The following is a 12,593-nucleotide window of genomic DNA, read 5'->3' as shown; positions in this document are numbered from 1 at the left end:
CAACCTGGTTTTACCTGCTTTGAGAGTACTGTGTCAATATTTTTACCAAAATGTTCAGTTCCAACAATTCATATGCAATATGGATTTCACTTGGTATTTTTGTGTGCTAAATATTGTATTCCTTAATGCTCATGTTGAGCACAGGGTTGTTATACCGACTTGTTTTTTATACCTGGTCAATAAAGAGTTAAAATATTGCAATTGCATTGCAATCAAGGCACCGGGTAGGAGAGAAAGTACACAGCTGGCTTATGCTTTCCTTGGAAATTTAGTTTGACTTGTCAAGTTCTTCACACACCCTGCTAAACAAGCCAAATTTTGGCCAGCTTTGATCTCAAGTATATGAGCGTAATAACAGCTCATTAGTTCCTCTCCCTCTTTGCTAAAACCAATGTTTTCCTCACAATGCTTCTGTGGCAATCTCATTGAATAGGTGTACCTGATGATGACCAATATAACCACTCTTGTTTTTCTACAAAATAACAGGATGGTGGTAGAAGTGTTAAAGAATAAGTTTTCCTTTTAACAAAAAATAAATGCACATCTTTTTGCAGGTAAAATAAAAAATGTGCATTTACAGTTTTTTTGTTTTGGGAGCCTGGAAAGCATTACACCAGCAATTAGCAGATCACTGATTCAATGCAGGTCTCCTACAGACCTGTCAGTGTACGTTTGCTGGTACATGGTACGAGCAGGCACATACCCACTGACAGGAAGAATCAATGAACTGCCACAGCGCTCAACAGACCAGAAGAAGATCCATGTAAGGAAAGATAAACTTCCTTTAACTGCTGCTAAATTAAACTTCTATGTTACTGTCCTGTGTCATCAGGGTTTTCAGGTGTGGGCCTAACTGCTATAGGACATGATGTACCTAAGCTGACGGTTACACAACTGGAGAGTGAAACATTGCGGCTGCATACGCCCTCCTATTCAGCAGCATTTTGTGAGTAGTGCAGTATAAAAAAGAAGTATCTAAACAATATGCCTTTACAATACAAAACATTTAAAAGAATAAGACATGAGCAACATGATTCTTCATGAGATTCAGGAGTGCAGGTATAAATCCACTAGTAGGCAGCTTATGCTCTTAAAATTATATCAGGACACAAGTATGCAGGATATGAAAGTAATGAGTCTCCTAGCAAGGAAAGGGAACGGCACAGTTACTTACCATGCTCTTGTGCATCAGTTATGGCTTTTACAAGCTTCTTGTGCTGCTCCATACAGACTCCTAATCCACATAAACGAAAGGCATAATATATGAATGTTAGGGTAAAGGATACAGGCAATTTTATTCTGAATGTGAGTCATATTATAATGGAGCACACACCTGTTTTGGTCGGATCGTGCACCACTCCAGTATGTGAACAAATAAACTGCTCAAGTAGCCTGATGTTCTGCAAACAAATGAACAGCAGTAAAACATAAAATTGTTTAAAAGGTCATGTACTTGTGTAACAATTAAAAATGCAATACATTTATTAGGAGAACCTAAATTTGTCTACATTAGCTTGCACAGCAGCCATCAGACTAATGCCGGCCATACACGGTTCGAATTTCGAAAGAATTTTCTTTCGAAAATCGTATCTAAGAATTTTCGTATGAATTTCGCACCATTAGTGGGCTGCAGCAACAGCCGATTTTCGTGCGGAAATAAAATTTGAGGAATCGTACATGTTGGAAATTTTTAGAAAAACGAACGATTTTCTAGTCAATGATGGGAGAATCGTGCGAGAAACGTAATAAGAAAAGAAAATGTACGGAGAGAAAAGAAAATGTACGGAGAGAAAAGAAGATTCCCAGCCAAGAAAATTCTTTTCTGTAGCAACATGAGGTGAAATTGAAGGCTTTGACGGGCGAATTTCGAAAATCAATGGTGGCATCATCGGATCACAAAAAAAAAGAATTTTCTGATTTTTGAAAAGAAAATTCGTTCGAAATTCGACAGTGTATGGCCTGCATTAGTGAGGGATGTTAGCTTGACAGACGTAAGGGGCTCTGTTACTTTGTATACTGCAAACGCTAAGAACACTTAACATGTTTCTGGGGAAAACATTCAGTTTATTTCTGCAATACAAATGCCCAAGCAAAACCCCCCTCAACTCAGTTAATGCCTGGTACACACAATGGTATTATTAGACAAATGATTGTCCTTTTTTTGCATGCTAATCTATCGAAAATGAAGAGGTTACTAACGTTATGAATACTCATAGGACAATAAAAATTCAGATGTGTTGTAGTGTATTTTCAAATGACAACTGTACTGATTAATCACTTCCCGCCCACAATACGCCATATGACGTTCTGGACTTTGAGTGGAGAGATCTGAATGACTCCTGCAGCTACAGGCATCATCCAGATCTTTTTTTCGGCCGGCGATTCCATGCACCGCAAGAAAAATCATAGTGCCAGTTCAGCTGCTTAATCGTTCTTACAGGCGATGGTGCTACAGGCCCCCCGGTGCTTCTACAGGCTCACTCGTGCACTTGGGGAGCTGGAGAAGGAATCAATCACCACCAGAAATGGAACAGAGATTTCTGGAGACCGGATAGTCCCCAATCACCTCTATGACCCTCGGAGGCCTGTGTGCAACATTATGACTTCAAGTCCAGGCCGGCGGAAGTAAACAATGCCGGGGACATGGCTCTCTTTTGCTGGTATCTGATCAGCTTTGCAGGTTTTGTTTTTGGCACTATAAAAACAAAAACAAAAAAAAAAGCCAAGAATTTTGAAAACAAAAGATAGGATTTTTGTACTCACCGTAAAATCCTTTTCTCTGAAGTTCATTGATGGACACAGCTCCAGTAATCTTGACCTTCAGGAGAGGACTAGGCAGAACATGTAATACATGTGAAAAAAAACAGGGGGGCGGTCCCTCTGGTAATAACCCCTCACCCTGCTTCCTGCAGCTCAGTACATCAACCAGCAGTATGACGTAAATCAATAGGAGGGGAGGGTGCTGTGTTCGTCAATGAACTTCAGAGAAAAGGATTTTTACGGTGAGTAAAAAAATTCTATTTTCTCTTTTGTTCATTGACGGACACAGCTCCAGTAATCTTTACCCTAGGGACGTCCCCAAGCAGTGTCATAAGGAGGGGTGGGAACAGCAATAAAACTTCACCCACAACCAACGGTGCTCCCTAACAGGGGAGTCACCATCTTAACTAACTGCATCAGAACTTGTGATCAAATGCAACAGTGCATTAATACTCAAAATTAACTGTTTCTTTAAAAACAGAGGAAAAAGTACAGAATTGCAACATTACACGGCCACCTGTCAAACTTTGCGGCCAAAGCATGCATCCGAAGATGCGCTTACATCCACTTTGTAGAATTTGGTAAAGGTGTGAACGGACGACCAAGTTGCCGCCTTACACACTTAAGTGACTGATGCTTGATGTCAGAAAGCCCAAGAGGTTCCAATTGCCCTGGTGGAATGGGTCATGACAGGAAAGGGGGGCACCTGCCCCTTCAAGGCATAGGCCTGTACCACAATCTGTCTGATCCACCTGGAAATGGTGGCCGACAAGACCGCCATACCTTTTTTCGGACCAGCTACTGAAAACAAACAGAGTCTGACTTCCGAAAAGGGAGCCGTGGCAGACAAATATACCCTTAGAGCCCAGACCACATCCAGGGAATGAAGGGCCACCTCCTTAGGATGTGTCGGTTTAGAACACAGATGGTAACACAATGTCTTCATTGATGTGAAAAGCTGAAACCACCTTCGGCAGAAAAGAAGGTTGCGGACGCAACACCAACTTATCTTTATGGATAACCAGATAGGGTGACTTGCAAGACAAGGCCGCCAGTTCCAAAACCCTCCTGGCCGATGTAATGGCAATTAGGAAGACAACTTTTTGAGAAAGAGTCAACAAGGGAATTTCCCTGTTCTCAAACGGCGGTTTTTGAAGCGCCGATTGCACCAGGTTCAGATCCTATGGGGGCAAAGGTGGGCGCACTGGAGGGACTACAAGCCGGACCCCTCGAATAAAAGTGCTCACTAGAGAGTGAGACGCCAGGGGTCGTTGGAAAAAACAAAACAAAAAAAAAAAAAAACAGCCAGGGCTGATATTTGTCCCTTAATGGTGCTTAAAGCCAATTTCTTGTATACTCCTCGCTGTAGGAACAGCAGGATCCTGGAAACAGAATAGCTGCGTGGATGCCACCCCTTTTCCTCACACATGGAGATGTAGGCCTTCCTAGAAGAAGATTTTGGCTCCTTCAGCATAGTTGAAATCCCCAAGTCTAACAGGCCCAGTTCCTTAGCACCAGACTCTCAACAGCCATGACGTTAAAACCAGCGATGGTGAAGCAGGATGGAGAATCGGACCTTAACACAGAAGGTCTTTTCGCAACAGTAGTCGCCAGGGAGCATTTGCAACAAGGCGTACTAGGCCAATCTGGGGCAATCAGTATCACTGGAATTCCCTCTGCAAAGCAGACGTGGTAGCAGTTTTAGTGGAGGAAAGGCATAGATCAGTCGGTACTGACCCCATGGAGCCAACAGCGCGTCTGCCCAAGGATCTCTTGTCCTTGATACGAATCTCAGCACCTTCTGATTGAGACTAGGGGCCAGAAGATCCACGTCTGGTGTGCCCCACCGCAGGCACAGCAGCCTGAACACCTCCGGATGCAACGCCCATTCTCCTGGGTCCAGCATCTGGAGACTTAGGTAGTCCGCCTGGCAGTTTTCTACTCCTGGGATGTAAATGGCCGGCAAGGCCGGTACATGTTGCTCTGCCCACTGAAGGATGTGAGCGACCTCCCATGCTGCAGCCAAGCTTCTTGGTTGTCATATGCCACTGCCGTGGTGTTGTCTGACTGGATCCTGATTGGACGCCCTCTTAGTCTCGTCGACGATGTGGAGAGGCATAGCCTGATCGCTCAGAGCTTGAGCACATTGATTGGCAACTTGGATTCCTCCCCTGACCAGAGGCCCTGGGTCGACTGTACTCCCAGTACTCCACCCCAGCCAGTCAGACTGGCGTCCATTGCAGAGGTAGGAACGACTTCCCGGACCAAAGTGCCGGGGACCTCAGCCACCAGAGCAGGGAGATCCTGACTGACTGGCTCACCCGAATCTGCCGATCCAGGGATAACGGAGATTTGTCCCATTTTGTCAATATCTCCTTCTGCAAGACTCTGGTGTGAAACTGGGCATACGGTACCGCCTCAAAAAGGAGGCCACCATGACGCCCAGGACTTGCATGCAGAAGCGCTGCAACGACCACCTGCGGTTCATCAATATATTTACCGTGGCTCTAAGAGTCTGTAGTTTGTCTGAGGGGAGAAAAACTCTCGCTTCCACGGAGGAGTCCAGCAGTAAGCCTAGGTACTCCAAATGCTGAGTCGGTATAAGCACCGACTTTTTGAGGTTCAATAGCCACCCAGATTCCTGCAGGGTTTGCATAATGATCGCTGCATCCTTATTTAATTCTGAGGCGGAAGCTGCTCTCAGGAGGAGATCGTCTAGGTAACCTATGATTGGAGCCAATACCTTGGTAAAGACTTGGGGTGCTGATACCAAGACAAAAGGGAGCGCCACAAACTGGTAGTGGGCTTCCCCTACTGCAAATCGCAGAAACCTCTGATGCCTGAGGCATATGGGTATGTGCAGGTACACATCCTGGATGTCCAAAGACACCAGGGAGTCCCCGTGCAGCGACTACTGAGCGAACTGATTCCATTTTGAACCTCTATACTTTTACAAAGCAATTGAGGGATTTCAGGGCCAAGATTGGACATACTCCTTCCTTTTTGGGGACTACAAACAGATTGGAGTAGAACCCTATGGAATCTGCAAATTCCCAAAGGCGACCCCCCCACCCGAGAGACTGGCGGGGGCAAACCTTCATGCGGTAGCACTTTTGCTCACAGGCTTGCGGTTCCAGGGACGTTTTTGTCGGACTGGAAGCATTTAGCCGAAGTCCGGGACGGACAAAAAAGCCTCTTTTGAGCGGAAAATGAGGGCCCTTGCCTGCGGCGTGGCTCCTTAGTCTTCCTAGCCTGTGGGAGCAAGGTACTCTTCCCACCTGTGACATTCTTAATAATGTCATCCATCGAGGCTCCAAAGAGATGCTCACCAAGCAAGGGTAGATCTGTGAAGGCTTTTTTAGATGCCTGGTCCGCAGATCAGCATTTTAGCCAGATCAGGCACCGCAGCATCACTGCTGACACTGAAGCCCTGGAGAACAAAGGAAGTGTATGCAGGGCCGCATCACAAACGTATTTAAGGCCGTGCACTAACTGGTCTGCTAGTTCCACACAGATGGGAGTAGCCTGTTGCTTCTCCAATTCACGGTGCAAGAGTTTTGCCCATTCAGTAAGTGTCTGCGATACAAGTGCTGTGGCCAGTACTGGTCGTATTGCTTACCCCACAACCGTAAACAAGGGACGGGCCACTGCCTCGGCCTTCCTGTCAGTAGGGTCCTTAAATGCAGGAATCCCCTCTACCGGGATCGTGGTTACTTTGTTTAACCTGGATACTGGGGGTACCACGACCAGAGGAGCCGACCACTTTTTAAGAAGGCTCTCCTCAAAGGGGGTAGCGCACTGCCATTCTTTTAGGGACCGAAAAGGTCAGCTGCGGGCTTCCCCATTCCTTGTATATGAACTTATCGAAATAAGTCAAATACGGAAACACCTTAGGTGTACAGGCTGGCTTACGGGAAACTGCTGGCTCCTGAATTTTCAGGGTATCCCGCACAGCTGTGATAAGTGCTCCAACTAGCGATTTGTCTTGCGCGGACCCGGACAGGGACTCATCCTCACTGTCCAATTGGTCCTGGTCAGCGTCATCTGAAACAACAGAGCAGGGGCCGCCAGTATTAGCGGGGCCTGAGTCTGCGTCAGAGCTCTCCCTGGAGGACGGAGGCAGGGGGCGCTTTTTACCACCTTTGCGCCCACACACCACCTCCACCCTGGCAACGAACGTTTCAAGGACCACCAACAGAGTCCAAAAGGCACTGCACTGTTAGCAGACGAGCTGGTTGCAATTGCAGGGAGTTCTGGGGAAGAAACACCAGTTTCTGAAGCCATGCTGACCCACCCTGTCTGCCACCCTTGGGGACTTAGGACAGATGCACAATCCCACCCTCCTAGCTGCTGCAGACTGAAGGGCCCCCACCGCAGGACTCACCACCCCAACTGAGTGCTGCGCCATTCGGGTAACAGGTGTCTGCGTCCAGTATCAGCTCCCAGGTGTCCTGAGCAGCAGGGACCAGCGCTGAGGAAAAAACGCGTTGGGCTACAACAAAATGGCCGCTCTGTATATAGGGATATAATCAAAGAAAATGGCCGCTGAGCTACAGAAAAATGGGCCCTGACCATGCTTTCCACTGAGGCACACCAAAAATGGCAGACAAACAACTGTACACAGTCAAAGGACAGAGAAAATGGCGGCAGAACACCGCTGTGGCGATCAGCACATGCAGACCTCCAGGCACCCAGCGGGGAGACCACAGACACCCAGCGCAGCCCCCAATCTAAGGTGAGAGCCCCCCAGGGGGCCCCTACAGGTAAACAAACCGCTCAGCAGCCCATCATGCAGCATCCCCCACGGGGGAAGGGAAAATAGGGACAGGGAGAGAAGAGAGGGACCCCCTAATCGACCTTCCAGGGAATGCCCAGCTGCTCAATCCCGCCGAGGCAGGAAGAGCTGTACTTACCATCCAGACGAGCTGGGGACACCTCATCACAGACCCACTCACGAGTAGTACGGGGTGGCTGCTGGCCACGGCACACTGACAAGGACATCGGTAGCCTGGTCATATGTGTGCCCCGGAGTGTTGCGCCCACCGGCTGCCCCTGGAGCCTGAGGGGCATGTCCTTTTCGGAACTGTAAAGTTCTGTTTTTTCACATGTATTACATGTTCTGCCTAGTCCTCTCCTGAAGTTGGCATAATAACCCTACGGTCAAGATTACTGGAGCTGTGTCCATCAATGAACGAAAGAGAAAGCAATATTTCAATTTCTGCTATAAAACATGTCCAAATTTTTTTTTATTAATAGTAATGGCGGCGATCAACAACTTGGGGCGGACTGCGATTTTGGGGTGGACAGTGGGGACACTGACTTTTTGGGGACCAGTGCTAAAAATATGCTTGGTCGCTGTACTAATGACACTGGCTGGGAAGGAGTTAACAGCGGCGATCAAAGGGTTAAAATGTGTGCCTGACCAGTGCTTTTTTACTGTGAGGAAGGTGCTTGTACTAGAAGGCATGGATCAGTGCCTTCTGTACTGACAGAATGGTGATCTGTCTTGTCTACTGACAGCCGTTTTGTCTGTGTGCCGGCGGACATATGAGTCCCCCATACCCGCCGATCAGCTCCTTATGCGTCTAATCACAGCGGGCTGCCGGCAAAGCATGCACACGCCCCAGACCTGGAAGTGTAGGATCAAATACTAGGTACGCGATTCCTGTGCAGCCACCGTATATATACAGTCTGCAAATGGTTAAAGTGACAGAATTGCAGAATTTCCATGGCAGACAGGAGCTGAAGGGTGCTTTAAAGTGTATGTAAATCGCCAACCATTAACTTCTTATTCTCCTTTTGGTCTGTTAAATATACCATTGAAAGGGTTTTGTTATATCTGTTTTACAAGTAAAAAAAAACAAAAAAAAAAAAAAAACACAAACACACACATACATTCTTGTGAAACATTCAGAGCTGTCTTGTCTTCTTTGTCAGTGTGATCTTAAAAAGTCTATTTAACTCTAATAAAAAAATAAAAAAAAATAAATAGCGTAATTTCCCCATTCACGTATTTGATTCCGCTGAGCATTTGTATTCTGGACAGTGGAGAGACTTCCTCGCCATCCGTATATACTGATCCACGCTGTCGGTTATAGCTTGCGGGGCTGATCATGTGGGGAAAATCTGAAGGTGGTTGTACACAGAACTTGATCTGTTCACTGCCACAGACATAAGGACTACGGCAGCGCTGGCATGTAAACAAACATCTGTCTGCTAAAGATTTTTTTTTAATGAAAGTTTGATAGATTACATTTAAAAACAGAAAGAAAAAAAAAAAAATATATAGTTAAAAGCCCACCCATACACAAGAATGCAAGCGCAGTGTGAATACGTATGAAACCACCAGATTGAGAGCAATAATTCTAGAGCCATCAGTCCTTGTTAACTCTAAACTGATGAGCTGTTAAAGGCTTTTAACCACTTAAGGACCGCCCACCGCATATATACAGTGGCAGGGCGGCTCTATTGCGCGAAACAATGTACCTGCACGTTGTTTCATGCAATAGATAGTGTGGGCGTGCTCGCTGCGTGAAGGAGCAGCCGATTGCGCGTGTCCGCCGACCCGATGGTTCGCTGGCCACCCGCTATCGCTTCAGAGAGGCAGAATGGGGATCTGCCTATGTAAACAAGTTAGATCCCCATTCTGACACTGGAGAACATGGAGATCGTCTGTTCCTAGTAACCAGGAACAACAAGCTCTGTGTACTTCCACCACACAGTCAGAAACACTGAGGGATCACCTGATGTTAACCCCTTCCCTGCCAATGTAATTTATGCAGAGATCAGGGCATTTTTTATTTAAGCACGGACCACTGTATTGGTGTCACTGGTCCCCAAAAAGTGTCACTTGGGGTCAGATTTGTCCAGCGCAATCCTGCTAAAATTTGCTGATCGCCACCATTACTAGTAAAAACATACACATATATATATATATATATATATATATATATATATATATATATATATATATATATATATATATATATATATATATATATATATATATATATATATATAAAAATAAAAAAGTTAGAAGTCCACAAATCTATCGTGTAGTTTTATACGCTATAACTTTTGCGCAAAATCAATCAATATACACTTATTGTTTTTTTTTTACCAAAAATATGTAGTGGAATACATATTGGCCTAAATAGATGAAGAAATTCGTTTTTTTTGGGATATGTATTCTAGCAGAAAGTAAAAAAATATTTATTTTTTTTCTACATTTTCGGTCTTTTGTTTTATAGTGCAAAAAATTAAAACCGCAGAGGTGATCAAATACCACCAAAAGAAAGCTATTTGTGGGGAAAAAAATTGACATCAATATTATTTGGGTACAACGCCGCACAGTTGTCAGTTAAAGTAACGCAGTGCCATATAGCAAAAAACGGCCTGGTCATTGGGGTAAACCTTCCGGAGCTGAAGCAATTTGGGTACCGTAGTTTTTTGCCGTTTCATTAACACGCACAAATTCTGAGGCTTGACATATTTGGCATCTATTTACTCAGTACAACTCATCTCCTATATATTTTACCAACAAAAATAGTTGATCTATTGTGTTTTTTATGTAAAAAATTAAATTTGATGATTTTATTTATTTTTAAAAATACAGCTTACCTGTAAAATACTTTTTTTTTTTTTTTAATACATCACGGGACACAGAGCAGTTATTCATGACTATCTGGGTTATATGCTATCTCTAGGTGATTGGACACTGGCAACCAATAGCAAGAAGGTTCCTCCCATATGGTAATTACCTCAGTTTTGTAGCAAGCAATGAAGATTCCCAGGAAAGAGGGGAGGGATCTCTGTCCCGTGATGTATTCAAAGAAAATAATTTTACAGCTGTATTTAAAAATCCATTTTCTTTATCATACATCACGGGACACAGAGCAGTTATTCATGACTATCTGGGATGTCCTAAAGCAATGCACCTGAGGGGGGGGATACACAGCTTAGACAAGTCCCAACTTTCGTTTGGCCCTATAAGGCCACCTGCAACACGCTATGACCAAAGATTGTGTCTTCTCAAGACCGGACATCCATCTGATAAAATCTGGTGAATGTGTGAACTGAAGACCAAGCGGCTGCCCTGCAGACCTGAGCCATAGACACCTGTCGACGCACTGCCCACGAAGCACTAACCCCTCTAGTGGAATGCGCTTTCAGGTCTCTCGGTGGAATCCTATGCCTCAACGCATATGTCTGAATGATAGTTTGGCGAATCCACCTTGAGATAGTTGAAGACGTAGCTGCCTGTCCTTTCTTAGGACTCTCTGGCAGAATAAAAAGAGATTCAGTTTTCCTGAAAGGGGCTGACGCCCTTAAGTAGACCTTAATAGCCCTTACTACATCCAGCGAGTGGAGTAACTTTTCTTCCTTAGACCCGGGATTTGGAAAAAGGGAGGGCAGAATGATATCCTGATTCAAATGAAAATTGGAAACTATTTTTGGCAAAAACTCCCGACGAGGGTGCCAGACTGCCCTGTCCTGGTGCAGGATCAAGTAAGGTTCTCTGCATGAAAGGGCGGTTAGCTCCGACACTCTTCTGGCCGAAGTTATGGCCACCAAGAAAACGAACTTCCTGGTCAATAGGACTAAAGGAATCTGCTTAATAGGCTCAAAGGGTAGATACTGAAGGACTGATAGTACCAAATTCAAGTCCCAGGGGCATAAGGAGGGCTTAATCGGTGGTCTTAGGTGCGTCACTCCCTTGACAAAAAGGTACGCACCAAGGAATGGGCTGCAATTGGTCTTCGGAAAAAAACAGATAAGGCCGAAATCTGACCTTTAATTGTGCCCAAGGCCAATCTTAAGCATACTCCTGCCTGAAGGAAAGCAAGGATCTTTCCGGTTGTAAACTTACGAGGGTTCCAACCTTTCCCTTCGCACCAGGAAATGTATGATTTCCAAACCCTGTAGTAAATGGCCCTGGAAACCGGTTTCCTAACATTTATCAAAGTGGACAAGGCTGCACCTCTAACCCCGCGGTCCTTTAATACCCTGGCCTCAATAGCCAGGCCGTCAAATTCAGTGACCGTAAAGCAGGATGGAATATTGGTCCTTAGGACAATAGATCCGGGCTTAACGGAAGGAGCAACGGGTCCCCTACTGCCAATTTCACGATTTCCGTGTACCAGGACCTCCTGGGCCAGGCTGGGGCCACCAGGCTCACTGGTGTTGGTTCCTCTTGTATCCTGCGCAGGAGATGCGGCAGGATTTGGATTGGAGGAAAGGCATACAGGAGGGAATACCGGTGCCAAGGAGTGTCCAAAGCGTCTGTCCCGCCTGCAAGAGGATCGTTGGTTCTGGACACAAATCTGTCCAGTTTAGCATTGAACCTGGATGCTAGGAGATCCACATCCTGGGTCCCCCAATGCTGACAAATCTGGAGAAATACCTTGGGATGAAGGGACCATTCCCCTGGCAACAACTTTTGGTGACTTAAATAGTCCGCCTTCCAGTTGTCTACCCCCGGTATGAATACCGCCGACCGAAAAGGCACATGCCTCTCCGCCCATCTTAATATGTGATCCACCTTTCTGAGACGCTATGCTCCTGGTGCCCCCTTGGTGGTTGATATAAGCGACCACTGTGGAATTGTCGATTTGAACTCGGACTGGGCGACCCTGCAGCTTGGTCGTCCAGAGATGCAGAGCTAGTCTGGCTGCCCGAATCTCCAAGAGATTGATGGGCTAGGCCTTCTATGCTTGAGACCACTGTACCTGGACCGACACTTCCACCAGAACTGCTCCCCAGCCCAGACGGCTGGCGTCCATGGTCACAACTTTCCAGGCCACTGGTGGAAAGGATTTTCCGACCTTTAAAAT

General features: G+C 45.8%; 1 protein-coding gene across 1 annotated transcript in view; it reads right to left on the bottom strand.

Annotated features, from left to right (window-relative positions):
- The window catches only part of MRPS18B (mitochondrial ribosomal protein S18B), a 33,078-nt gene that overhangs the window by 1,570 nt on the left and 18,915 nt on the right, over positions 1-12,593 (bottom strand). Inside the window, exons 5-6 of the mRNA XM_077478953.1 lie at positions 1,334-1,400; positions 1,175-1,234 (exon numbers count right to left, since the gene is read on the bottom strand). Of these exons, the coding sequence (XP_077335079.1) occupies positions 1,175-1,234; positions 1,334-1,400 (127 nt within the window). The remainder of the gene's footprint in view (positions 1-1,174; positions 1,235-1,333; positions 1,401-12,593) is intronic.

This window comes from Lithobates pipiens, unplaced genomic scaffold (genome assembly GCF_037356315.1).
Source record: "Lithobates pipiens isolate NorthernLeopardFrog02 unplaced genomic scaffold, aLitPip1_a1.2 Scaffold_1, whole genome shotgun sequence".
NCBI lineage: Eukaryota > Metazoa > Chordata > Amphibia > Anura > Ranidae > Lithobates > Lithobates pipiens.
This window is presented reverse-complemented; position numbering and strand designations above follow the sequence as displayed.